We start from the raw sequence: 27,419 nt of genomic DNA, 5'->3' as shown, positions 1-27,419 counted from the left end.
ACACTTTCCACTTTCTAGGTACTAGGGAAGGAGGCAGACGCCCTAACCAGGACAGACAGACAGCTTGTGTGGAGTGCCTGCTGACTGAAGGAGAACTGGGGCCCTGTGCTGGAGGAGACTGGTTCCTTCCCACCTGCGCACTGCACACTGATGAAGCCCTGAGTCTATGCGGTTAAGCAGAAGTGTGAAGGCACGGGGTTGGGGTGGACAGGGGTTCAAATCTCAAACCTACCATTTCGTAGCTGTACGGCTATTGCACGTCATTAACATTCTCTGGGCTTGGGATTTCTTGTGCAAAATATGAACAAGTGCTGCCCACAACAATGAGTCACCAAGGAAATGAAACACAGACAAGTAGATAAACTGTCTAGAGGAGAACCCGATTCTGTGAAAGGAAAATTTACCCAAGATCCAGCACGCCCAACCGTGCTACTTCCCCAGAGAGCACACCAGCGCGGTCTACCATTCCCTCCAGAGGACTAGACAGGCGACCCAATCCAGGCTAGGGGTTTTCGTTCTGAAAGAAAGCCAGGAGCACACTTGGCTCAAGGAAAGGATTTCAGAGAAATTTTTTCTTTGTTCTGCGACTCCATGGGATACTCTGTTGTACTGCGCAGATCAGAAAATGGGAGTGTTGGGCAGAATATATTATGCATATGCATATGTTTATAAAATAACAAGTTCTCTAGAAGGGAACTCCTACATAATCAAGTCTGTCAGAAGAAAGGCTCTCTGGAACCTTCATCCTTTGATCAGTTGGGAAGGAAGTGGGCATTTCAAGAAAAAGCAAATATTTTTAGGCACAATTAATGTGTTTCCTAGCACACGCTGGTCCTTCTCATCTCCGGTCCCAGTTGTAATAGTGTGAAACAGTATTTTGGAAAAAAAATATAAAATTGTCTTCGAGTAACAGCATCCAGGAGTCACACAACTGTGTGTGGTGTCACACAGAGGGGCTCAGAACCACGGGCAAGGTGCTTGTGGGATCCAGTTCGTGCGCATGGCACACGTCTCAACCTGTAAACCAGGGAGCATGCAGCCCATCACCTGCAGCCACCTGGAACCAAACCTTAGCATGGTGCATGGTGATGGTTACGCCCTCCCTAAGAACAGTGCACATGGATTTCCTCCTGACCAGTGGTTGTCCATCCTCACTTTCGAGTAACAATTCCTACATTAGCATTTATTCCCAGATCAGAGTATTTTCATAGCCCCATCTGGCCATGAAGGGTCCATTAAGGGCAGAGGTCCTTTTTTTTTTTTTTTTTTTTTCTTTTTTTAAAAAAAGGAGCCTTTCTCTAAGCATCGAAGACAGGAAAACCGGGGATAGGCCTACAGCTAAAGCCAGCTCCCAGCCCAGGGGCTTTTGGTAATAAACGGGCAAGGAGAAGGATAAAGAAGATGTGAAAGAGAAAAATTCTTTTTTTTTTTTCCTGTGAAAATCTGAAGATGTCTTTGACTGGGTCTGGTAACAAGAGAATTTTCTGTATCAGTTCCCCACAGAGAGACGTGAATCCTGGAAAACATCCCCATAAACGCTATGCTGAGCAGGCCAGGTCTGCAGCCAGGAGGAGCCAGTGGGAAAGTACAAGGGACCCGCAAGGCTTGGGACAATCTCACCTGTTAGTCAGAAGCCATTCACCTGGCAAGCGGTTATACAGTAACTGGCAAGCAAAGGGTTAAGTGAAAGAGTCAGTGGGTTGGCTCTTAGTCAGGTGACCCAGAGAAGGCCAGAAGAACTGGGTAAAACCCAAGAAAAGATGGATTCTAAAGAATTAAGAGGCAATCCCACTCTCTCTCTAGGTAACCCACTGAATGGAATCACATAGAAAGGCATACCCATAAAAGATCAATAGTGGGCTAACCCCGTATGATACAGATTTGTATACATTTCATAATTATTAAAAATTTTAACGAGGAAATATTATAATTAAAAAAAATAAAGTTGGGTCAAATATTTTCAAGGAATAACATAACGGCCCCAATAGTAAATCCCAAATGGCGGCCCAGGCTGGCGCTGGCTCAGTGGTGGAGTGTTTGCTGAGCATGTCCCAGGCCCAGGTTGAAGCCCCTATTGCAGGAAGAATGAGCCAGAACCACAAGTGCTGGCCACTGAGAGCCTGCAAACCAGAGCCTGTCGGGGTCCAGGAAGCTGCTCAAAAATTTTTTGAACTGAACAACTAAAGACAAGGTTTCTTTTGTTGTTGTTGTTGTTTGTTTGTTTGTTTTTGAGACAGAGTTTATCTGTGTAGAACTGGAATTCTGGCTGACCTGGAACTTACTCTGTAGATCAGCTCCACCTGCCTCTGTCTCCCTGGTGCTGGGACTAAAGGCATGTGCCATTATTGCATGGACCCCAGTTTGGTTTTAATGATAAAGACATGATTAAGCATTCTTCAAAGGCCTAATTTAAAATAAAAGTGACTAAGTAAATCTTACTCTATCTATATATAGAATGAATACCATATGATAAAGTCAGCGGTTTTGTTTTTGAGAAAATGTCTTATTATGTAGCGCAGACTGGCCTTGAATTCAAAGCAACTCTCCTGGTCCAGCCACCTAAATGCAGGGATTACAGATATGAGCCACCACACCTGGCTGGCTCTTGCATTTTTGAACAGTGACTCTGTATTTTACTGAGAGGATCTAAAAACTTAACCAAATATGGAACAAAACTACAATATTAAGCTTCTAATATGTACGGAAATATAATCAACAGAATTTTAATCTAGTACGTATAAATATAAAAATAAAGAAGACGCCATGCAACGTGTAAATAGCTACGTCATGGCACAGAGGCTCTGGGAAATACAAACACCGAGGATGGTTTGTTGCTACATGAACAGCGGACTTTAGAATCTGTCACACGAACCACAGGTGGGTGCCCTCAGCAAGGTGCGGGGATGGCATGTGTGATGGGACCTTGTCCTGTTAGAGAATGTGGATTTATACACACACTGTGAGAAGACCTTGGCTTCCCCCTCTTAGAGCAATGCCCAAGACACACTTCCTTGTATTTTTTCTAGTCTTTGTCTAATATCAGCACTTGATCCTGGCCACTGTGTGTAAGAAAGAGTTGTAAGAAAAACTCTGGAGTTCTCGCTCCTTGCTCCTACTTTACTTTTCTTTACAGTGCATGTCAGTAGCATGCCTTATGCTACAGCTTATTGAACATCTATTAGAGTCTAGATCTCATGTAAGAACTTCAGTCATTTGGTCATTATATATTGCAGACACTTAAATACTTGCAGAATAAATAAATACAAATATGAAGATATAATATATATATATATAGACAAGATATATATGTACATATATATTCACATATAAATACATATATATATAAATAACTCACACTCATTCCATTTAAACTTCCCAAGTCTGGGATTACAGGTATAGGTTAGCACACACAGCTGGTATTTCCAATTTCTTAACTAGACTGATCCACTGAAGATGTTTTACTAATAATAATCAAATATGAGTTCGAGCCCATTATTTTAGTGGCAGTTCTCAATCAGTGTGAGTGTGACCCTTACCCGGCTTGTTAAATAGAAATATACGAACCATGAAAGCAAAACAGCATCAGTTCTTAGAGGCCCAGATCACGTGGGGGGAGAATCGGGCCAAGAGGAAAAGGAAAAGCTCGCTTGCTCTTTTATTTTGTATGTTCCTACTGTATCTTAATGATTTATCTTCATTTTATGTGTATGGCTGTTTGTGTGCATGTATATATATGTACCCCATCTATGTCTGGTGCCCACAAAGGACACCAGAGGATGCTGGATGCCCTGGAACTGGGATGTAGTTGGGAGCTGCCTTTTGGGTGCGGGTAACGAAGCCCAAGTCTTCTGTAGGAGCACCAAGAGCTCTTAACTGCTGAGCCATTTTTCTAGCCCCAAATAATTTATGAAGAATTAAAAATTACTAAAACAAAATCATTTGTTATATAAGGTACAAGGTTTGCTGAATTTAGATAGGAATTGCAAAAATATTTGGAGATCACCTCTATAGAGGTTGCTTGCTTCTTCCCTTCCTTCCTTTCTTCCCTCCCTCCTTCCTCCCTTTCCAGGGTCTCACTGCTCACCTCAACTGTCCTTGAACTCATGCTCCTTCCGTCTCACCTTCCACAGTCTGGGGCTGCAGGTGTAGGTTAGCACACCCACATGGCATCTCCGGTTTCTTAACTGGACTGATCCACTAAAGACGTTTATTAATAATCAATTATTTCAAGTCTATTAATTTGTGTAATAATTTAAATAAAACACCTGCCCAGTTTGTAAATAAAGAATGAAATTCCAAGGTCTGGCCCGGAGGCTCTGACTAGAATTGGAGAACAGGAATTTGCACTTTAAAAATAGAAATCACCCCAGGGGATTCAAAGCCCACCACTTCAAAACCTTGTTCAAGACAGAAGATTGTATCAACTGGTATTTAATGAGGACCAATTGTCTGGGAGGCAACTTTGGGTAATAAACATTAGATAAGCTTAATTAATTAGCTATTAGCAAATGAGTATTTCAGTTAGTTGTAAGCGGTAACATACCATAACGATCTGGACAAAACACCTTGAAGTGAAATTACATGAAAAAGGTTTCAGTTGCCCCATTTGTGTGACTTTTTAAACAGTCATATTTAATACAGCTCTTATGTCACACCTCCACCCACTTATGTGGAGATGGCCGGGGCCTGTGAAAACAAGGTCAGAACACAGTCTCAGTGAGTACTGGGAAAGGTGGACTACCAGCAAACAGATTCTCCATGTGCTAAAGTTAGGATCTGCTGGAGACTTGGGTCCAGTTTCACGTGGCCATTATCTGTCTATCTGTTGGCTAGCCCCGAGATTTGTCCTTTGTAAGCAGTGAGGGCTGATTTTAGGCTTCCTTGATGCTGTGCACTACTTGTGTAAATGTTTTCTTTGCGTTGCCCATGATACCTGGGAAATGCTGTGCCCACATGTGATGGTGGCCCATGTGCTTTCAGTCTTGAACACGCATTCACGCAGGCACGCACACACACTGACATTATTCACTTCCAAGTCAAACACATTGAGCTTCTGTTATAAAATAGTCATTGTGATAAATCGTACCAGAGTTTAAATGAAAAATGACTGGGAATTATTCTGTAGAAAAATATGGGAAACTGCCGGTTCAGGGTTAGGCAACAGTCGCGAGTGGTAAAATGCTCAGCTAGAGCTACTCCAGCGACCCTGCCCTTGTGGTGAGGATGTTTTGCTAATGGACTAGTATTTAATTTGTATTTTTTTCCCTCTTACAAAAACAAATTTTTAAAGGATTAAAAAAAAAAGGGAGGGTATTAATAAAATGAAAGGCTTTTCAGAAATCCTACAAGTCTCTAGTCAAACAAATAACCGATGCATATTATCAGCCTGGGATTTCACAACGCTGTCAGGAGACACAGAGGGGCTTGTCTCAAACATTTCCCCCTTCTTGTTTCAGTCTAGATTGATCAGGGGCTCCAACCGCCCTGCTGCCAGAATAGCCCCTATTCCATTTAGTGTGGCCGAGGGAGGAGATGAATGGGTGCCTAAGGAGGGCTATTGCTAATTAGCAGTAACTAATAAGTATGGGTAATGGCACTCGTCCTTCAACTCTTGAGACCCTCAAGTTTAGATTCCAGACCGAAGTGAAAATACGTTCATCGGAATCATGCTGCTGTCCCTTCCAGAACGATGATGGACACTGAGCTGAGGCTGAAGGTCTGTGCTGATGTTATCTATGGCTGGATGGGCTTCGCAGCTTCGCAACAAAGAATACCTCGGACACTGCAACTCTCTCCTCCCCGTGTAACACGGTAACTCATTGTCATTAGATCTCAAAAATCTTAAAACGATAGATCTGTTCTTTCAGCAGAAGCCGTTCCCCTCACCCTCACTTGGCCCAGTATAGTGCACAGTCCGTAAGTTACAAGCCGGGAGCTCTCTCCAGCAGTGTTTCCAGCAGCTCTGCGTTCTCTGGAGGTGTTTCCGGCCCCCTGCCCCCCACTCTCTCCAGCAGTACTCCCAGAGACAACACCCTAGCCACCATGCTCTCTCCGGTGGTGTTTCCAGCACATCCCCAACCCGGGCAAGGACTGAAGATTTTGTCTGAGGCAGAAGAGTCCTATAGGAATGGATTATAAAACACCTCCAGGCTTGAAGCGTAAATTCAATTTATAGCCCCAATCTCTTGTTCTAAGACAGCTGGGGAGAGCAGCCCCTGACCACCTGGGAGCCAGCCCTGCATCTGCTTAAGACCAAGAGGGGCCCCCAAAAGAGTTCTTAGCCTAGGGTGTGGGTAACAGTGAGGTATAAGACACCCAGGGGAAACAGGATTCGGAGTGTTCTTGGGGGAAACAAAGTTGTTTTAATGCTGTTTAGAATAAGAGCTCCCCCACCCCCGTGTGTGTGTGTGTGTGTGTGTGTGTGTGTGTGTGTGTGTGTGAGAGAGAGAGAGAGAGAGAGAGAGAGAGAGACTTCTCTGGGCTGCTCTAATAAAATGGGAACATGGTGTTTTTAGATTTCTCTTAAAAGCCTCTAGCTTGTCTCTTTCCTGCTGGATTTACAATGCTAAAAGGCAAAATCCCAGAAACGTATTTCTGTTTACTTAAGAAGGATAAAGTGTTACCCCAAACAGAGGAGCCTTTTACCAAGACTGGAAAACAAATGGTTTAAGGGCATTACCATCTGCATATCTCTCATGCCAGCACATTTAAAGTCATCAATCATGTATAATCCCGAACATAGGGAGGTGTAAAAGTGCTAAAAAGGCCCCATTAAAATCCGAGCCTTTTCAGGTGTACCACCCAACCCTGAGAATTACACACATGCCAAAAGAGCTCCGGCTATACACACAATACCATTAGGGACAATTTATCATGTCTTTAAAAGTGATGTATAGTACATTGTGAAATCGCTTATTAACTCCAGAAATAACAAACCCAGCTTGTCTAAATGTACTTGAACACCCATAATTGGAATTTGGAAAACCCAAGTTAGAATCTATCCTTATTTACACAGCTTAAACTCCCTCCTAATCTACCTTCTCGTTTTCACTTAGGTGGTTTGAAATTCACATTTTTAAGCCAGCATGGGAAGCTCCTGGTCGGTCTTTTTACAAAAAGTTCTGAGGTATTTGAGACAGGCTTGCTATGCCTAACACCTAAAATGAACAAAGTAAATTATAAGAACAAACTGACTTTGGGTAAAAATCTAATTTTAAGTCTTTTATTTTTTTTCATTCAAGTCTGATTTTTTTTTCTCCCAAAACATGAACGGTCTGCACGGTCTGATTTTTCCTTAGTCTACTGTAAAGACAGAGTTACGTGGCTGTTACAAGTCTGGACTCCTCTACCTGACTTCACTACACTTATTTATTCCTAGGGACTCTTTGTTCTTATAAATATGGGAGTTCATACGCAAAAACAGAGTTCTTGGTTTGCTTTAAGACTCTAGCTGCATATGTATCAAAAGATGGCCTAGGCGGCCATCACTGGAAAGAGAGGCCCATTGGACTTGCAAACTTTATATGCCCCAGTACAGGGGAACGCCAGGGCCAAAAAAGGGGAGTGGGTGGGTAGGGGAGTGGGGGTGGGTGGCTATGGGGGACTTTTGGTATAGCATTGGAAATGTAAATGAGCTAAATACCTAATAAAAAATGGAAAAAAAATACAAAAAAAAAAAAAGACTGAGGAAAGCCAGAGGAAACGCGAAGAAAGGCAGAGGAAGCCAGCCCCAAGAACGCATTCCCCTGAGAACAGCTACAGCTGACTGAGGTCTGTTCAGTAGCAGGCCTGGGGGGCCAGGTTAGGCTTTGAATATTTTGACTGGCTTCCTGGTTCTTGTGGGGACGTTTCCCAGCTTACATTTGGGTGCCATTTTTCCCTTTGGGGGCTGTCTACTTACAGTATCAGCTTCAGCTAGAATACATGACTTGAGTATCCTTCCAAGGTGACCCAGCGGCATGGTTACTGGTGTTAAGTTCCTGGTGTTAAGGACTGCTCATTTATGCATTCATTCTGCCAACAGCCAGCACACACAGACACAACAGACCAAGAGCTGCAGTGGGTGCTGCAGCTACTAAATGCATAGTGTTGAGAAGCATAGATACAAACAGAGGCAAGGAAGGCTACCAAACCACCCAGGAGTGGTCAGTATTCTAGGAGAGAGCTGTCAAAAACTTAGGCTGAGAGTCATGGAGTCTGCCCAAGTCAGTCAGGACAGACGTCATGGATGTCGCACAGCCAAGAGGCAGGTGAGAGGTGCATGTCCTCTCTCCAGAAAAACACCAACTGTGCCGGCATGGACCCCGATCACACCAACTGTGCCGACATGCACCCCAATCCAGTATTTCCTCCATCAGATTCTGTGAGATACTGATAAGATGGGCAGAGTCCATAAGCAAATATATTGTCCAACCTGCCATTATCCATTGTTAGAAAGGACATTATTTCTTGAAGTGATTACTCTGCTGATGTCTGATCCGAATAGCTCAGTCAGAGAAGGAAGCACTATAAAGGCAAGCATACAGTGTGCCACTCTGCAGAAAGCACCCTATGGGATCGGTAGCACATCTATTCATCAATGAACACGGGAACAAGTGCCACCTGTTGAAAATTACCACAGAATGGGAGACAAGGCCAGTTTCCTGTGTCTTCTTTGATTAACAAACAGTAATCAATAGGGTTCTCTGGTTCATAACCCCGGGAAAACCCATAGCACTCTAGAGAGAATCAAGCACAGGCCTACAGGCAAGGCCTCCCACTGTTGGTTTCAGTGGGTCACACTGCTCCACTTAAGATGGATAAGAGGAAGACAACCCTCTGAGGTGTGTCACACCCTCAGACCCCATATTCCTGAGGAGCTCTGAACCCCACCTTGTGGCCAGGGCTCAAACAGTTCAAACCAGACCCCCAACCATTATGCTCCTGCTCCTCTTTCCCACGTGACTCTATCTCTTCCCTATGGATACACTGTACTTCCGCTGCAGCTCTTGACCTACCAGACAAGCCTTACCAAGAGCTATTCTTTCATCACAGTCTCCACTAAACCTTAAACTCCTCAGAACTGGGGCTGTGTTCTTCCTTTGTGCCTTGTATTGACATAATGAGTAATAAAACACTTGTTGGATCAAACTGCCTCAGCGATCAGTAACAGTAATACTGCAGTGAGCTAAGAGTTCAATAACAAAACGCAAATTCTGGCACAGTGCAGCAACACTTAAGTGGAAAGCACACACGCACTGCTTCCATCCATCACTTGCAGTCAGGAGACCCAAGACAGTGTGTGCTTGTGACCCATACACACTGCTTACTTTATGTGCAGTCAGGAGACCCAAGACAGTGTGTGCTTGTGACCCATCGCAAACATTTCCACAGTGCTGCCAGAATGACTTTAGGACAGACTTTAAAAAGTTCCCGGAGCACTTCCAGATTGTTGCTGAATAGTTTCAAAAATAAAAATAAAACTCAGTGGGTTGAGACCTTCCCCAACTACCTGGACAGAGGCATTCTCGGCTCCCAGAGCCACGCACCATGTCCTCAGGCAGATGGCGTCTCCTTGTCTTTTACCTCTACCTTACACTCACACAACCTGTCTCACTACTCACTAGTTCACAGATCCCTTCCATGGTCAGGAACAGGTAACAAAGGTCCCTGCACACTCCCTCACCAGCCTGACTCCCAGGAAGGAACCTAATTAAAGTCACAGGCAACATGATGACTGCATGCATCTGGGCCAAACATTAGACAGAACCTCTGTGAAAATTAGGTATGGACTCCCAGCGTGCTATGTGGACAGATGTGCACATGGGGGACACGTGACAGTGAGCGTGTCCCTGTGTCTTAGATCCCCAGTGTGTTCTGTTTGTCCATAAGCATCTTAGGTTCCTTGCTCACTTTAGCTCACTGCTCTCTATTTAGATTTCCGCTCACTGTTTCTTCTTCTCTTCTTGGATGTTTTCCTTATTTTCTTGAGAAGACTCTCATGTACCATTGTTTTGACCCACCCGATGTACAGCTACGCTTAGAGATAGATACTGTTTCTTTCCCAATTGTAGAGCTTAGATTATCCTGTTGGAGGAAAGTTCCCAGGATGCTGCAATAAGTACTTCCAGCCAGTTATCTGGAGACCTAAGTCTTCCTTCCCTGTAGAGCACAGTTGGCTAGACTCGAAAGGCACCACATGATTTTTTTACTTCACTGTTTTGCACTACAGGCATTATTAGTATTTGGGCAAGACAAATCCTTGGCCTATATGGTTCTCCTAAATCCTGTAAGCTCTAGCATCCCTGACCTCTATACACTACAGTTAGGGAAATAGGAAGATGAAAGGCCTCTCGTTGCCAATAACCACCTACACAGAAAAATTTCATGCTGAATCCTTTGATTCTTTGGTTTTTCAGATGGGAATTGTCCTCAAAATTCATAGCAAAAGCCCACAGAATCTAAATATGATCTAGCTCTCATCTCTGCTCCTTAATGCAGACCTGAACATTCTACCACGTTCCAGTACATGGTCCATAAGTCCTTGGTATGCCATGTTCCTTCTAACTCCAGTAACCTTTGAACTTGGCTCTTTCAACTTATTACCCACCCTCCTCCCTGCCTCACCTCCTATGCCTGCTCAGCTCTAGTGACTCACATCATGTATCTAACCAATATATACAGAAATGTTCTCCTGGCTCTTGGACTAGAAATAAGATTCTTGTTAGAGATTCTAACAATGATCCCTCTTAATATAACTTAATCTATTTAATGTAAGTAGATGGTATACATTCAAGCTTTTTTTTTTATTTCAATGACTAATTTGTACCACTAGCTGTAAAGTCCACTGAGATGAAGGATGTCTGTTTTGTTCACCACTGACAACAGCTAACAGGCATCTGCCACATAAGGGTTCACAAATATTTAGCAAAGTAGGGACATAAGTCCTGCACAGGACTCATCCAAACAAGAAGAGATGTGTTCTCTAGGAAAAGATACATTGAAGACCTCAAAGATGTCCACCAGGATCAGAAGTAGTCCAAGGGCCAGGGAGACACCTTAATTGGCCAAGTGTTTGCTTTACAAGTGTTAGGACTCAAGGCTGGATTTCTAGAATCTAAAAAGGTGTGTTGGCCATGCCTGTGATCCCAGTAATGGTGAGGTGGGTTCCTGGAACTCTAAAGGCCAGTTAGCCAGGGCTACAGGGTGAAGTCCGAACCTGTTAGAGAATGGGATTCAAACAAAAGGTGGGAAGTGTAGCAGGACTGACATCTGAGGTTGCTAGCACATGCCCATATGAGCACACACATAAACATACATAAATTAAAATAAAACAGTATGTACACGCCGGTGCAGTATAACATGAGGACAGACAGAGAGCAGGAAAGGCTAAGCATAAGGGATGAGGAAGGGCAGAAGGCAGGAGAGGGGCCCGAGTTATGAAAAAGGACAAAAAGCCAATTGCTTTTCTAGCTCCAATTCTGTCATGGAATTTGTTTGTTGGTGGTGAATATGTGTATGAAATAAATTAGATACTAAGCGTGTAAAATTTAATGTGAAGTCTCGCAGTGTACATTCTGAATGCCTATTCTAACTGAATAATGGTTCATTGAGTTGTATAGACTTTGGGCCTTTTTAATGCTGATATGTGATGTTTTCACGTATGAACAAGTTTTTAAAAGACAAGAAGCTTGTACAATAAAAATGGAAATAGCACTAATATTAATTTGTACAGCTTCTATGCTGCTCATATACTCCCAATGCAAACCTCAGAACCTAGAGGATCTTTCGCACACCTGTCCTTGCCAAGCTGTGTGACACTCGGTTCCTGCAAACCCCTTTCTCATTTAAGATATCCAGTAAGTGCGCATTTGATGCTAAAATGTATCTCCCATGAAGTCAATACCACGGGTGCCAGGGCACCGAATCAGAAATCCTTAACTCATTACCAATGTGAACTTGGGGAAATGGTGGGGCTTTAAGTTGTGCAGCTAATAATTTCAGGCATGATCCAACTGTCTCCTGTTTCGGAATCCTGAGTGCCGTTATCTGGATACTCCATCCGTTTCCTCGGACTGATCGGTTGATATGATTCTATTTAAAAGCTACTTACCTACAGTAGTGGTGCGCCTGCGAAAAACAAAACCGCAGCACACATGGCCCCTTCTCCTCCGTGAACTGACCTTGCTCTCTGCTGAGAACCTTGTCTGCTGCCACCGACCCCACAGGATTTAGAGTATTGTGATTTATTTCATGCTGTGACTTGTCACCAACAGCCAACAATAGCCTTGTGGGTTAGCCAGACTTTACAAAATGACCAGGTCCATAAAATCTCCATAAACCCTTCAAAAGGTCCAACTGTCTGGATGGCTCACTGTCCATTAAATTGCACAGGGGGTCTTTTGAGTGTTTGATAGCTATCAAGAGACAGAAAAGAAAATTCTCTCAAAGCTGACTCTTTAAATTTTTGAGACTTCCCTTTAAAAGACAGTTTCTTCTAAAGAGACTAACTTGGCTGGCCAGCCACCCAGCATGAAGAAGCCCTGGGTGGTCTTCTTTGTTTTTCTCCTTAAACGACGGTAAAACATAAAGTAGTGAACCAAATAGAAATGGATGCTCTGTGCACTTTTCCCTTCCTCAAATGCAGCAAGATTGCATTCTCCTCTTGAACTAAGAAAGCCGCCTCTCCTCCCGATGGCAGGGGGGTAAGAGTGCAGTGTGAGCAGGCACCTGAGCAACGGACACGGCTGCATGTCTGCTGCTCTGCACTCTTACAAGGCCAGTGGGATGTTGCTGCCTGGTTGCAAGTTTGGTACAGGGACAATCTCTCAACCTGGGCTACCCAGCATTGCCTCCTGTAGACAGACAACGTGGGTCCTGCACATTTGTGTACACTTGTGCATATTTCTGGAGTAAAGTTGGAACTGCTTCCTGTGAAACCCACTTCTCTTTGTAAAGCCTTAGAATACCATCAACACACAATTGCCAAATGAAGCGTGTGTTTCTGGAGAGGGTTGAATGGTTAAAAACGAGAGAGAGAGAGAGAGAGAGAGAGAGAGAGAGAGAGAGAGAGAGAGAGAGAGAGAGAGAGAGAGAGAAGGAAAATTAAAATTAAATAAATAAATAGGAACAACCCAAAAATGGTTAACAGCAGCCGTTGCGTTTCCCAAGCACGGCGGGCGATATGAGCTTAATTGAGGCTGACGCATGACAGCCTCGCATGTGCAGTATCGCTGGGCTCTGACTGAAGCTGCTGACAGAGGGTAAATGGTGCACGGCAGCAGGGCGAGCCCTGGCCTGGCACGGCCACGTAGGAGCATGGAGCCTGTCAGGAGCTAGCACGAGGGCTAATGAAGGGCAGCCCATGTTTTTAAAATTCCTCTCACTTAGTTTTGGATCAGACTCTACACCATGAAGCCTTCTCAACCTCTTAGTGCTCAGTTAAGGATCTGTGACACTTATTTAAAAATTAATGCATTCTAATCAATTTAAAGTTAGAAAGCCCAGAGCCTGCAGAAGAGGGAAGACAAAAAGAGAAAAGGGCAGAAGAGGAGGAAAGTAAAGGCGGGAGGGACGGAGCCAGGAGACATCAGAAATGCCGAGCTCTGGACATCGTGCAGAAAGAATTCCAGGAAAACCGCGCCAACAAGAGAAGTTAGAGAGTGGCAAATGTGTCCTATGTACCACATTTCTACCATAGGCATAAACATTCTAGGACCCTGTTAGCGCTTCCACATTTGAAAAGGACCAGCTAGCTCTCTCACAACTCTGAGGTTGTGTGCCCCACTTACTCGTCCTCCATATTGACCGGCTACGTGAGCTATGCACACTTTATTAGACAAGGAACATTGCTTGCCCTGATGAATAGCATTAATGGTAAGGGGAAAGATTACCATTTTAGGAGCCACACTTCACATAAGGAACAGAAAGAAGAAACCAGCCTTGTTTCCTACCTCGTGGCCATATTTGAGATATAAAAAGCCAAACTGAGCACAGGCTGGGGAACCAGAGAGAGACACAAGAGTGTGTGAGCTTCATTTCTCCCTGGTGTCGACACAGGAAAAGGTTGTAACTGCAAATTTGGCTTATGTTTTAGAAGATGGAAAAACACAGTTCTGAGTTCACAAATTTAAACGTTTAGCCAATAAAGGTTTATTTCAGAAGTGAATGGTTTTAGTGAAACTAGTGGAAGAGAGAAAGACGTCACCCAGGATAAAACCTAGGCAAGGCCAACTTGATGTGCTAAGGGCAGCCTGAGGCAGACCCACCGCGCAGAGCCACTGTGCAGAGCCACTGTGCAGCCTCCCCAGTAACTGCCCATCCCAGCCACACCATCTGCACTCCCCCAAGACGCTTCAAGGATAATTCCTCTGCTGACTTCAGGCCCATGGCATTACAGTATGGAAGCAGCCACAAGCTTGATCACATTGAGACTGAAACGCTTCTGCTTTCATCCTGGAGAAAAGGGTGGCTTCTTGTTGTTGCTGTTGTTGTTGTTGTTTTTAGAAGTACCTGATAAACACGGGAGGCTTGTTCACAAAAGCAGGCCACTCTCAACAGTTATACTTCCCTAAGAGCATGCTCTCTCACAGATGGATATCCATCACGATCCTTTATTTCTTTCTAGATTTGGGTTTTATAGAACAACTCAGGATACTGAAATCAAAACTAAAATGTGTTTGTGGTGTTACATGCACACCTGTGTGCAGACGTGCATCTCTGAGGAACCCATGTGCAACCCTGTCCTATGACTCCACCTCATACTCTGACCTCACACTTTGATAGCTCTAGTGGTTCTCTGTCTTTGCCCACATGGTGCTGGGCTTATAGGCAGGCGCCCACGCACACCCAGCTCCTTTGATGGGTGCTGAGATCTGGACTTGGTCATCATTCTTGTGCAGTGGGTGCTCTTACTGATGGAGGCCTTTCTCCAGCCCAGTTATTTCCTAATGAAATAATAGGACTGTTTCTCAATGACTTAAAAACAGTTCCCCTGAATTTCACCCTCACTTTTTACAATACACATCAGGAAAAATTATACACAAATGGATTTCATACAAATGACCAGGCAGGTTGTTGAAATTTCCAGGGCTCTTTATGGAAATTTCCATGTTGGTCAAGTGAGCAGCCCATCACCACACGCAATCCCTTAAAGATGGGGCTGAGGAGACAAGGGCTAGTAGCTGCACTTGCCCATGCCCACCTAGGTGTGGCCTCCTTGTGGGTCAGCTGACACCAAGCTGGAATAAGGGGCTTACCAGCACCTTGCTGAAACAGCTCCCATTACCAACCCCAGGATCCAAACAGCTCGTTTTTATGACAGGCAGCCTGGAGAGAGTTAGGAGGAGGGCAGAATAAGCCCTATTAGGAAAATACCAAAAACCAGTGTGACAACTGACATTTTCATTTCATATTGAACAATCCATGTAGTCCAGATCCATCTTAAAACCTAGAGGAAGAGAAGCTCTGAAGTAGGCATTTTTCATATGTGCTCAGTGGTAAGCTATCAAAAGCAGCAAAAGGGGACAAATTTATTTTTTCTTTTGGTTCAAATTACTTGAATTTTATGCTATAAAATTGAAATCTATTCTCTTTTAAAATGTAATAAGAAGGAGGCAGACTGGATGGCGTCAAAGAGATTCTCCAAGTCAAGGGCTCTGACCTGTGCTGGGCTCTGACCTGTGCTGGGCTCTGACCTGTGCTGGGCTCTGACCTTTGCTTGGTTTGGGGCCGGGAAATTCTTCTCAAGGAGGCTCATGATGTGGAGGCCTCTGCCTAGAGCAAGAACAGTCAATTTCTTTAACATTTCTGTCCATGTCGCCCACAGACCTGGCCACACTGCAGGGTCTTGAAGAGGCAATACTGGGGTGCCTAGAGAAGTACACTTTCCACGGCTTCCCTCACTGCACCAGTGTTGAGTTTAATAGGCATGAGACCAGTTCGTCGCACCTCCTGGAGAGTAAGCACTCTTGTCTACCAATGTCTTCTTGCATTCGTCTGAATTCTGTATCTGTGTGAGGCATTAGCTGTAACTTCTGTCTTCCTGGGCTTAGCATTTCCTTTTTCTTCCTGCAAATATTTCACTTAAATGCCAAGGCTTAGGCCTCTAAAAAAAATGTCAGGAATAAACTAGTGCTAGTTTGTGATAATAAGGCTAAACCTCGCTGTCCTTTCACACGTGAGATTCCAGAGCGAAGTGACTTGTTTATGGGTGTAATGACGTCACTGAAAGCTTGCTGGAGAGATTTGGGGTGACTGCTCTCCCAGATATCACTGAATCTTCAGAAGGAATCTGGAAAAGTTGATGTAGCAATATGGCTTCAGGTCTCTCCAGTTGAGGGGAGATGCTGCAGAAGGGAGGATACACACCAGGTAAATACCTAAGATAGCTTTAGGATAATACAGGAGTAAGACTCTGCCTGCCTGCCGGCCTGCCTGCTGCTTGTGTATTAATCAGCTTCCTAATGGAGCACAGGATGGCCTTGAACTAGTGATCTTCCTGTTATAACCTCATGAATACTGGAAATACAGATGAGATTCACCACACCCCAGCTAAGAATGTCTCTCAAACAGGCAACATGATTTCTGTGCAGAAATTTTAAAAAGTATAATTCCTAAAGCCCATCTATGAAACATTTACTATTGACTCCCTATATTAAAGTATTTGATTTAAAAGTTAATAAGGCCGGGTGATGGTGATAAGGCCGGGTGGTGGTGGCGCACACCTTTAATCCCAGCACTTGGGAGGCAGAGGCAGGCGGATTTCTGAGTTCGAGGCTAGCCTGGTCTACAAAGTGAGTTCCAGGACAGCCAGGGCTACACAGAGAAACCCTGTCTCAAAAAAACAAAAAAACAAAAAGCAAAACAAAAAAAAAACCCCCCAAAAAAAAAACCAAAAAACCAAACAAACAAATAAAAGTTAATCAGGTATGGAACTGGATAGACAGCTCAGCAGTTAAGAGCAGTGGCTTGTAGAAGACAGTTCACGTCCCAATACGTAGTAGCTCATAACCACCTATAACTCCAGTTCCAGGGGATCTGATGTGTTCCTTTGAGCTTCGTGGGTACCAGGTATATACACGATGAACATTCAAGCGTGCAGGCAAACAAATAAATACACAATAAATATTTTTAAATTAATAAGATATGATACCTATATACACAAAGTATTTGGGATTTTCTTGCTACGCTCTCTGGTCGAGTCAACTGGACAAGCCGAAAGGCTTAAAAGTCACTCATGAGGCAAAAGAGTTTCAAGGAAGCTCTCCTCCTGGAGTCTAGTGTTCTCTACCCATATATTAATTTTTCATTCCCGAGTTCCATTACTGCGCTAGTCTAGAGTATGGATCCACGTGCTCTCTTTCAGTATTTTCCTATTATAAGTGCTCTGACATGGCTAAAGCCTTCCGCCAGTGTTCCAACAGTCCAAGGGCGTCCTTGACCAAGATCAAGGGTTTAGAATTCAGCAAGATTGTAAAAGCTAAGTCACTCCCTTACACAGGAATTTACCATCACTTAGGAAGAAGGAAGTTTCAGACCAAAGGAGAAACCAGAATAGATACTATAGCAGAGTTACACCCATACACACGTATTTACAATGGCCTAAGGGGAAGGTGGACTATACAAGAGACTAAAATAAGAACTATGACAAGGACGCAGAAGCCCTTGACCCTGGCTTCTAAGATTAGTGAATTTTAGGTGGAGCCCTTGTTGATCCCAGCTGTTATCAATGTATCCTATCCTGGGTAGTTCCCATTAGACCTTTTGTGTTTGCATTCCTCTGTTTTATGTAAGATTCCGGTTACCTCAATTGTACCTTGTGAATATGTCACCCAACTTCCTCTGCATAAAAAGTCTGATGCTCGAGTTGTAAAATTACATTCAGATTCCACACAAACTCTCCTGCGTGTGTGTCTGTCTGTCATTCATCCACGCTTTGCCCACCTGCGTCGAGAGACCCCATTCCACGCAGACACAGGGACCCAGAAGGTCTGCGGCATTTTCTATCATTATTTATAAAAATATGTACTTATTTGTATGTGTATGAATGTTTTGCCTAGAGAACAGAAGAGAGCGCCGGATCCTGCAGAACTGGATTGATAGATAGCTGTAAACCATCATATGAGTGCTGGGAATTAAACCTGGGACTTCTGTAGGAGCAGTCAGTGCTCTTTTACACTGAGCCATCCTTCAAGCTCTTCCATCATTATCATACATATGATTATTTTAAGACATAAAATACTTAAAATTAAGAATATTTACTTTCTAATCATCTTTCTCTATATCCGAGTATTTTGATTAATAATTTTAGCTTTTAACTTTATTTCTGGTTGTTCTGTAGATCGCAACCATGGCCTTGCACACAAGCAATAACTTAATCACTTAACACATGTATTCTCTCCTACCTCCTTTCTTAGAGTAAGTTCTGGCTTCAGTGAGTCTTCCGTCAGAGAGACACACACTGCCACTCTCTGTGTCTGAGGCACATCTTAATCCTCAGTAGAACTGAGTAGCACAATACACGAAGAACTTCTCATTTACCACTAGATTAGGAGGAGTCTGTAAATCTTTAGTTCTATCTATAGGCACCACTGTTTTCCCCCAGTGAGAATTCTTTTTCTACCACAGTCCTCCAGTCTCAGTCTTCCGAGGGGCTGGAATCACAGGTGCATATGGCCACGCCTGTGTCAATCCCACTTTTATGGCTGAACACTTCCTTAAAGCAGTTCCTCGGTTCCAAATGGCTGATGACGGTGCCAGGACAGCACGTGCCTCATCTGCTGGCAGCTGTTCCACAAAAGATGCTAACTACAGAGACTAAGGAGCAAGAATATCTCCTGATCAACTAATACTGAGCTGTGTGAGACGAGACGTGAGGAAAACAAACAAGAGGGGTTGATGTTTTATTTTCCTGACCAAGAAAGGTCAGATACATTGGGGCGGAATGCTGCATCTTCAGAAAGTCATTGTCTTCAATGCTGAGATTCCACTGAATAGAAGAGTTTTCAAATATTAAAATCTCTGTGGTAGGCTCTGACCTCAGGATAACAAGAAAATGGCAGGTACTCATTTTTTTCACATCTAAAAATGACACTCACTATAACGCCATTATATAAAAGGCCTATTTCCCCTCAAAAAAATAAACAATTGTGTCAATGCTTCAGCATAACTGCCATATGTGTGTATGTGGTATGCATGGTTATTTCATGACTTAAATATAAAACAACGCTACTGCCCACAGTCTTAAAGCCCATAAAGCAGTGACTTCTAGCTCACTTACACTTTTCCCTCAACAAAGCAGATTTTCAGCTGTGGAGAGTCTTTTCTCATTGCATGTTTAGAGGACAAAGTGGTTTTACTTACACACACACACACACACACACACACACACACACACACACAACTTGCATGTATGTCTGTGCACTACATGGTGTGTAGGGCCCACGGAGGCCAGAACAGGGCTTCTGACTTCTTTGAAATAGTTATAGATGGATGTTTGCCACTATGTGGATACTAGAAATCGAACCTGGGTTGTCTAGAAGAGCAGCCTGTGCATACAGCAGTCAGCCCTAAGTTATCTCCCTAGCTTCTCCTGGTGTGGGTTAAGTGCTTATAAAAGGAAACTCATGCTTGCCTGGCATGGACAAGGCCCTGGTGTGATCTACAGCACAGCCCCAAATCAAATATATACGCACAGATGCAAGTGCATGTAAGCTAATCTTGAATTCCCAATGGCCCTGTCTTAGCGCTCAGGAGTAGTTGGGATTGTAGGGACCACTGTAACAGTCACTGTGAGTGAGTGTACACTGCAGAAAGGCTTGCTGGATATGGCTGTGGTAACCAGCCTGTGAGACAGTCTCAATGGACACCTATCTAGTAGCTATATTCACATTGATGTAGTTCCTTTCCATACTGAATAATGGTTGATCTAGCTAATAAAATAGGTGCTACAGAAAAAAAAAATATGTCTTAAAGTAACCTGGCATACGGGAATTTTCCCAAACACTGGGTAATATCTGAGTCGCCTGATCATCGCTCGCAGGCACATACATGGGATGTGGCGGGGACACATACACACACTGGGCAATGTATTGATTTCAGATGCTGGGCTGGGGAGAGAATTCATTCAGTTAACTACTCCGTGCCTGTAGAAGACCGGACCAGGCATCCCCAGGAGCCAGGCTAGGAGGCGCCTCTGTAACATCAAACCTGGAGGCAGAGGCAGGCGGATCCTGGGGCACTCTGGTCAGCCAGTCTAGCCACCAGTGGGCCTAGCCAGGCAGTCTACCCAGCCAGTGAGCCTGGTTCAGGGACGAAAAATTCCATAATGAGAAAAGTCCTTATTTAAAAAAAAAAAAAAAAGTACTCTGAGTCATGAAATAATGAGAAAACCCATAAAACAGTAAAATTGAATAAGTTTTTTACAATGAGAAAAAAAAATTAGGCAACAGCTTCTGTTGGAAAGTCAAACAAAACTATCCAGAACTCTGTTACTCGATGACCAAGAGCAGCTCCACACTGTCAGGACCAAAGGACCTTTGTAAAACAATTATTCCCCAGAGCTTCACTGTTAGGGAGAGCAGGGCTGGGAATACTGGTGCACCACTCTTAAGTTCCTGTTTAGCCAGTGTCCAAATTCATTTGAGTCAAGCCTGATTGGCTTCCAATTCAATACCTCAAGGTGCAAATCACTAGAGTGAGTCTTTGCCCTGAGTTACACAGCCAGCATGACAATAGAACTTGAGCAAAATAAGCCATAATTAATTAGCAGAAGCCTGAAGAGAATGTAGCCAGTGGACCTTCACATTTATTGACTGGATTAAAAACCGTTTAAATCTATTAACCAAGAAGACTTTGGACCTCAGATAATGATGTACTGTTTTAATCATAAGGTACATTTATAGGGTAAGCAGCTTTCCTTAGCAGGCTATTTGGATAATACTGTCAGGTAGTTCTATGTGACCAAACGATTTTTAAAATATTGATCCTCAATAAGTTTCCATGAAGGTTTTTCTCTAACGTGGAGGCTATCATGAAAATCATCCAAATAAGTTTTTACAAAATTAACATAAATATTGAAGTGAACTAGCCTGAACTCTGATGTTTACTGTTTGACATTTTGACCACAATTTCCCAGTGTATGCATCCCTTATGAACACATGTGAGTTCCAGCTTCATAAAGGCTAACACTGAAAACACTAACCATAAGTCTACAGAGATGTCTTAGAAACCCATTAGTGCTAATATTTCTATATTAAAACAACTGGAGTTCCACATTTACTTGAGGCATTTTAGATTTATTAACATTATTTTAAGGTTTATATGTTTAGGAAAACATTTCAGGTTGTAGGATCGACCTGGAGGAGATTTAGTCTCTGTCTGCCTTAATATTTTTAAGCTCTTACCATTTAAGCCTTCAGTGACCTTAGCTCAAGTTTGTCAAACTTTTGCATATCAGTTGTTCATTTTTTAAAGCAATAGCCAAGGTGTGAACTCTGCCACTGTGGACCTGCCTAAGTAAAAGATTTGAAAAAATAGAATTCATTTCTGAAATGAATAGCAGGTACTGGGCAGGCTGAAGTCAGAGGACAGCTAAGCTCAGCTCTGCTCTTAAGAAGGAGGAAGTGTGCTGGAGTTAATGACTTGATACTCAACTGCGCGTGCCGACTAAAATGCTCACATTTAAGTGTTCTTTGGGGAAGGCTTTGGTTGGTGTGACTGTGGTTCGAGGAGCCGACACCCACACTTTCCTGCTCTTCCCACTCTGTTTTATAAACAGGTTTAATTTTAATGTGTTTGTGTGCACATGAAGATGTATAAAGTGTGTGCAAAGGCCAAAACGGTCATCAGATGCCCTTTGGCCATCAGATGGACCTGGAGTTACAGGTGACTCTGAGCTTCCTGCCATGAGTAATAGGCATGGGATTCAGTTATTTGTTGTTTTAAAGGTAGCAAGCATCCTTCACGACTGAGTCATCTCTCCAGCCCCGGTTCTTCACATTCTCAATAGTTTCTCATCCAGGCATTCCCATGGATATGGCCCAGATCCCACAAATGGGGCTTTGTACTTTTATGTTTTGTTTTGTTTGTAATGTTATAAAAAGGCAACTCTTTTAACAGTATTTGAACAGTACTAGGCCACTGAGTGATATGAGTTGTGATCATTTGTGCTCTCTCAAAATTGAAACCCAATTTCAGATGTGTCCATTCAGTTTTCCAAAGTCCTTCACAAAGTCACTGCTAAGAGAGAAAAAGGCACCATTTTTATTGACTAAGTGACAGCCAATGGCACACCCCATGCTTTTACTTAAAACACTTGACACACCATATCCTTGTTTTGTGATAGAAGAAGAGGTGAATTCTTTAAGACCTAATTTCTTGGCTAAAGAATGGAGTAATTAATGATTGCATTTAAGAGAACTGCCTGATAACTATAAAATTCCCACATACAAATTAATGCTTACATTAAAAACAGAGTAAATGAATGCCAGGTCAGGATGTTAGCCTAGACCTTCTGAATATTATCTCAATGGCTTAGGCAGAGCAGACTCGCTGACTAGTCTTTACTAACATTCAATATTTACTGTCATCAGGCATTGTTGACTCTGGCTACTCTTTGGTTAGTATTTTCCTTTTTAAAGCATCCTGGGCTATTCTATCTCTGTACCTTTGTTTAAGTGGTTTCTCTCCACCTTGTCCTTGAGTTCATAAATCTAAATATTACTTAGTGTCCCAAACCTAGGCTCACCTTCATGCTGTCTCTTTCTCCACTGAAGGTTTTCCAAACCTTGACCCTGGAGATGAGTGGTTCCCTTCAATCTCATTCTCCCAAAATGGCTACACCAGTCAGGGTCTGCTAAGTACTACACATACCAGCCTGGTGTATACTGAGTTTCACCCACTTTATTAGATCATATATATGGAACATTTCCCTTCTGTACAGCATAAGTTTAGAAGCTGGAGATATAAGAGAGAACAAAACAGATCTGTTCTCATGGACATTATTTTCTTTTTGTTTTATTAGATATTTTCTTTATTTCCATTTCAAATATTATCCCCTTTCCTGGTTTCCCCTTTGAAAACCCCTATCCCTTCTCCCCAACCCTGCTCACCAACCCACCCACTCCCGCTTCCTGGCCCTGGAATTCCTCTACACTAGCGCATAGAGGCTTCACAGGACCAAGGACCTCTCCTCCCATTGATGCCTGACAAGGCTATCCTCTGCTACATATGCAGCTGGAGCCATGAGCCCCACCATCTGTACTCTTTGGTTGGTGGTTTAGTCCCTGGGAGCTCTGGGGGGTAGTGGGTGGTTCACATTGTTGTTCCTCCTATGGGGCTGCAAACCACTTGAGTTCCTTGGGTCCTTTCTCTAGTTCTGCCAATGGGGACCCTATGCTCAGTCCAATGGGTGGCTGAGAGCATTCACCTCTGTATTTGTCAGGCACTGGTAGAGCCCCTCAGGAGATAGGTCTATCAGGCTTCTGTCAGCGAGCACTTGTTGGCATCCATAATAGTGTCTGGGTTCAGTGACTATATATAGGATGGATCCCCAGGTGGGGCAGTCACTGGATGGTCATTCCTTCAGTCTCTGCTCCACACTTTGTCTCTGTAACTCCTCCCATGGGTATTTTGTTCCCACTTCTTTGGTCTTCCTTATTCCTGAGCTTCATGTGGTCTGTGCATTGTATCTTGGGTATTCTGAGCTTCTGGGCTAATATCTACTTACCAGTGAGTGAATACCATGTGTGTTCTTTTGTGATTGGGTTACCTCAGTCAGGATGATATTTTCTAATTCCAAACATTTGCATAAGAATTTCAAAAATTCATTGTTTTTAATTGCTGAGTAGTACTCCATTGTGTAAATATACCACATTTTCTGTATCTAGTCCTCTGATGAGGGACATCTGGGTTCTTTCTAGCTTCTGGCTATTATAAAAAATGATGCTATAAACATAGTAGAGCATGTGTCCTTATGAAATGTTGGAGCAACTTCTGGGTATATGCCCAGGAGTGGTATAGCTGGGTCCTCAGGTAGTTACTATGTCCAATTTTCTGAGGAACCGCCAAACTGATTTCCAGAGTTATTGTATCAGCTTGCAATCCCACCAGCAATTGTGGAGTGCTCCTCTTTCTCCACATCCTCACCAGCATCTGCTGTCACCTGAGTTTTCTATCTTAGCCATTCTGACTGGTGTGAGGTGATTTGCATTTCCCTGATGACTAAGTGTGTTGAACATTTTTTTAGCTGCTTCTCAACCATTCGATATACCTCAGTTGGAAATTCTTTGTTTAGCTCTGTACCCCATATTTTTGTTTGGTTCTCTGGAGTCTAACTTCTTGAGTTCTTTGTATATATTGGATATTAACCCTCTATTCGATGTAGGGTTGGTAAAGATCTTTTCCCAGTCTGTTGGTTGTTGTTTTGTCCTATTGACAGTGTTCTTTGCCTTACAAAAGCTTTGCAATTTTATGAGGTCCTATTTGTCAATTCTTCATCTTAGAGCATATCTACTGGTGTTCTGTGCAGAAACTTTCCCCCTGTGCCCATGTCTTCAAGGCTCTTCCCCACTTTCTTTTCTATTAGTTTCAGTGTTTCTGGTTTTATGTGGAGGTCCTTGATCCACTTGGACTTGAGCTTTGTACAAGGAGGTAAAAATGGATCGATTTGTATTCTTCTACCTGCTGACAGCCAGTTGAACCAGCACCATTTGTTGAAAATGCAAGGTTTTAGCTCCTTTGTCAAAGATCAAGTGACCATCATTTCTCGGTCTTCAATTCTATTCCATTGATCTACCTGCCTGTCACTGAACCAATACCATGCAGTTTTTATCACAATTGCTCTGTAGTACAGCTTGAGGTCAGGGATGGTGATTCCACCAGAGGTTCTTTTATTGCTGAGAATAGTTTTTGCTATCCTAGGATTTTAGTTATTCTTGATGAATTTGCAAATTTCTCTAACTCTATGAAAAACTGAGTTGGAATTTTGATAGGCATTGCATTGAATCTGTAGATTGCCTTCTGCAAGATGGCCACTTTTACTATACTAATCCTGTCAATCCATGAGCATGGGAACTCTTTCCATCTTCTGAGGTGTTCTTTGATTTCTTTCTTCAGAGAATTGAAGTTCTTGTCATATAGATCTTTCACTTGCCTAGTTAGAGTCACACCAAGGTATGTTATATTATTTGTGACTATTGTCAAGGGTGTTGTTTCCCTAATTTCTTTCTCAGCCTGTTTATCTTTTGAGAAGAGGAAGGCCACTGGTTTGTATTATATCCAGCTACTTTTCTGAAGTTGTTTATCAGGCTTAGGAGTTCTCTGGTGGAATTTTGAGGTCACTTAAATATTCTATTATATCATCTGCAAATAGTAATATTTCAACTCTTGCTTTCCAATTTGTATCCCTTTGACCTCCTTTTGTTGTGTAACTGCTTGGGCTAGGACTTCAAGTACTATATTGAATAGGTAGGGAGAAAGTGGGCAGCCTTGTCTAGTCCCTGATTTTAGTGGGATTGCTTCTAAGTTTCTCTCCATTTAGTTTGATGTTGGCTACTGGTTTGCTGTATATTGCTTTTACTATGTTTAGGTATGGGCCTTGAATTCCTCATCTTTCCAAGACTTTTATCATGAAGGGGTGTTGGATTTTGTCAAATGCTTTTTCAGCATCTAATGGAATAATGTTTTTTTTTCCCCTTTGACTTTGTTTATATAGTGGATTACATTAATGGATATCTGTATATTGAACCATACCTGCATCCCTGGGATGATACCTACTTAATCATGATGGATGATTGTTTTGATGTGTAATTGGATTTGGTTTGTGAGAATTTTATTGAGTATTTTTGCATTGATATTCATAAGGCAAACTGGTCTGAAGTTCTCTTTCTTTGTTGGGTCTTTGTGTGGTTTAGGTATCACAGTAACTGTGGCGTCATAGAACGAATTGGGTAGAGTTCGTGCTGCTTCAATTTTGTGAAATAGTTTGAGGAGTATTGGTATTAGGTTTTCTATGATGGTCTGATAGAACTCTGCATTAAACCCATCTGGTCCTGGGTTTGTTTGTTTGTTTGTTTTTGGTTGGGAGACTATTAATGACTGTTTCTATTTCTTTAGGGTATATGGGAGTGTTTAGATTGTTTCTCTGATCCTGACTTAACTTTGGTATCTGTTTAGAAAATTGTCCATTTTATCCAGATTTTCCAGTTTTGTTAAGAATAGGCTTTTGTAGTAGGATCTGATGATTTTTTTTGGGTTTCCTCGGTTTTTGTTGTCATGTCTACCGTTTCATTTCTGATTTTGTTAATTTGGGTACTGTCTCTGTACCCTCTGGCTAGTCTGGCTAAGGGTTTATCTATCTTGTTGATTTTCTCAAAGAACCAGCTCCTGGTTTGGTTGATTCTTTGTATAGTTCTTTTTGTTTCCACTTGGTTGATGTCAATCCTGAGTTTGATTATTTCCTGCCATCTGCTCCTCTTGGGTGTATTTGCTTCTTTTTGTTCTAGAGTTTTCAGGTGTGCTGTCAAGTTGCTAGTGTAAGCTCTCTTATGTTTCTTTTTGGAGGCACTCAGACCTATGAGTTTTCCTTTTAGCACTGCTTTCATTGTGTCCTATAAGTTTGGGTATGTTGTATCTTCATTTTCATTAAATTCTAAAAATTCTTTAATATCTTTATTTCTTCCTTGAACAAGTTATCAATGAGTAGAGTGTTGTTCAGCCTCCGTGTGTATGTGGGCTTTCTGTTGTTTTTTCTTGCTATTGAAGACCAGCCTTAATCTGTAGTGATCAGAGAGGAGACATGGGATTATTTCTATCTTCTTATATCTGTTGAGGTCTGATTTGTGACCAATTATATGGTCAATTTTTCTTGCTATTGAAGACCAGCCTTAATCTGTAGTGATCAGAGAGGAGACATGGGATTATTTCTATCTTCTTATATCTGTTGAGGTCTGATTTGTGACCAATTATATGGTCAATTTTGGAGAAGGTACCATGAGATGCAGTGAAGAAAGTATATTCTTTTGATTTAGGATGAAATGTTCTATAGATATCTTTTAAATCCATTTGGTTCAAATCTTCTGTTAGTTTCACTGTGTCCCTGTTTATTTTGTTTCCCTGAACTGTCCATTAATGAGAGTGTGGTATTAAAGTCCCCTACTATTATTGTGTGAGGTGTAATGTGTGCTTTTAGCTTTAGCAAAGTTACTTTCATGAATGTGGTGCCCTTGCATTTGGAGCATAGATGTTCAGAATTGAGACTTCTTCTTGGTAGATTTTTCCTTTGATGAGTATGAATTATTCTTCCTTATCTTTTCTGATGACTTTTGGTTGAAAGTCAATTTTATCTGACATTAGAATGGCTACTCCTTCTTTTTTCTTGGGACCATTTGCTTGGACAATTGTTTTGCAGCCCTTTATTCTGAGGTAGTGTTTGTCTTTGA

At 42.6% G+C, this 27,419-nt stretch overlaps 1 protein-coding gene across 15 annotated transcripts in view; it reads right to left on the bottom strand.

The window, feature by feature from the left end:
* Positions 1-27,419, bottom strand: part of Vti1a (vesicle transport through interaction with t-SNAREs 1A) — a 311,432-nt gene that overhangs the window by 164,959 nt on the left and 119,054 nt on the right. The window contains exon 5 of one of the 15 annotated variants that reach the window (XM_006527198.4): positions 16,275-16,325. The exons of the other annotated variants lie outside the window; for them this stretch is intronic. Within the exon in view, the coding sequence (XP_006527261.1) occupies positions 16,299-16,325 (27 nt within the window). The 3' untranslated portion in view covers positions 16,275-16,298. Of the gene's footprint in view, positions 1-16,274; positions 16,326-27,419 lie in introns of those variants that run through there. 15 annotated transcript variants of the gene reach the window in all.

The sequence above is a fragment of the Mus musculus genome, chromosome 19 (genome assembly GCF_000001635.26).
Source record: "Mus musculus strain C57BL/6J chromosome 19, GRCm38.p6 C57BL/6J".
Classification (NCBI taxonomy): Eukaryota; Metazoa; Chordata; class Mammalia; order Rodentia; family Muridae; genus Mus; species Mus musculus.
The sequence above is the reverse complement of the archived record's forward strand: the minus strand, read 5'-3'. Positions and strand labels throughout refer to the sequence as shown.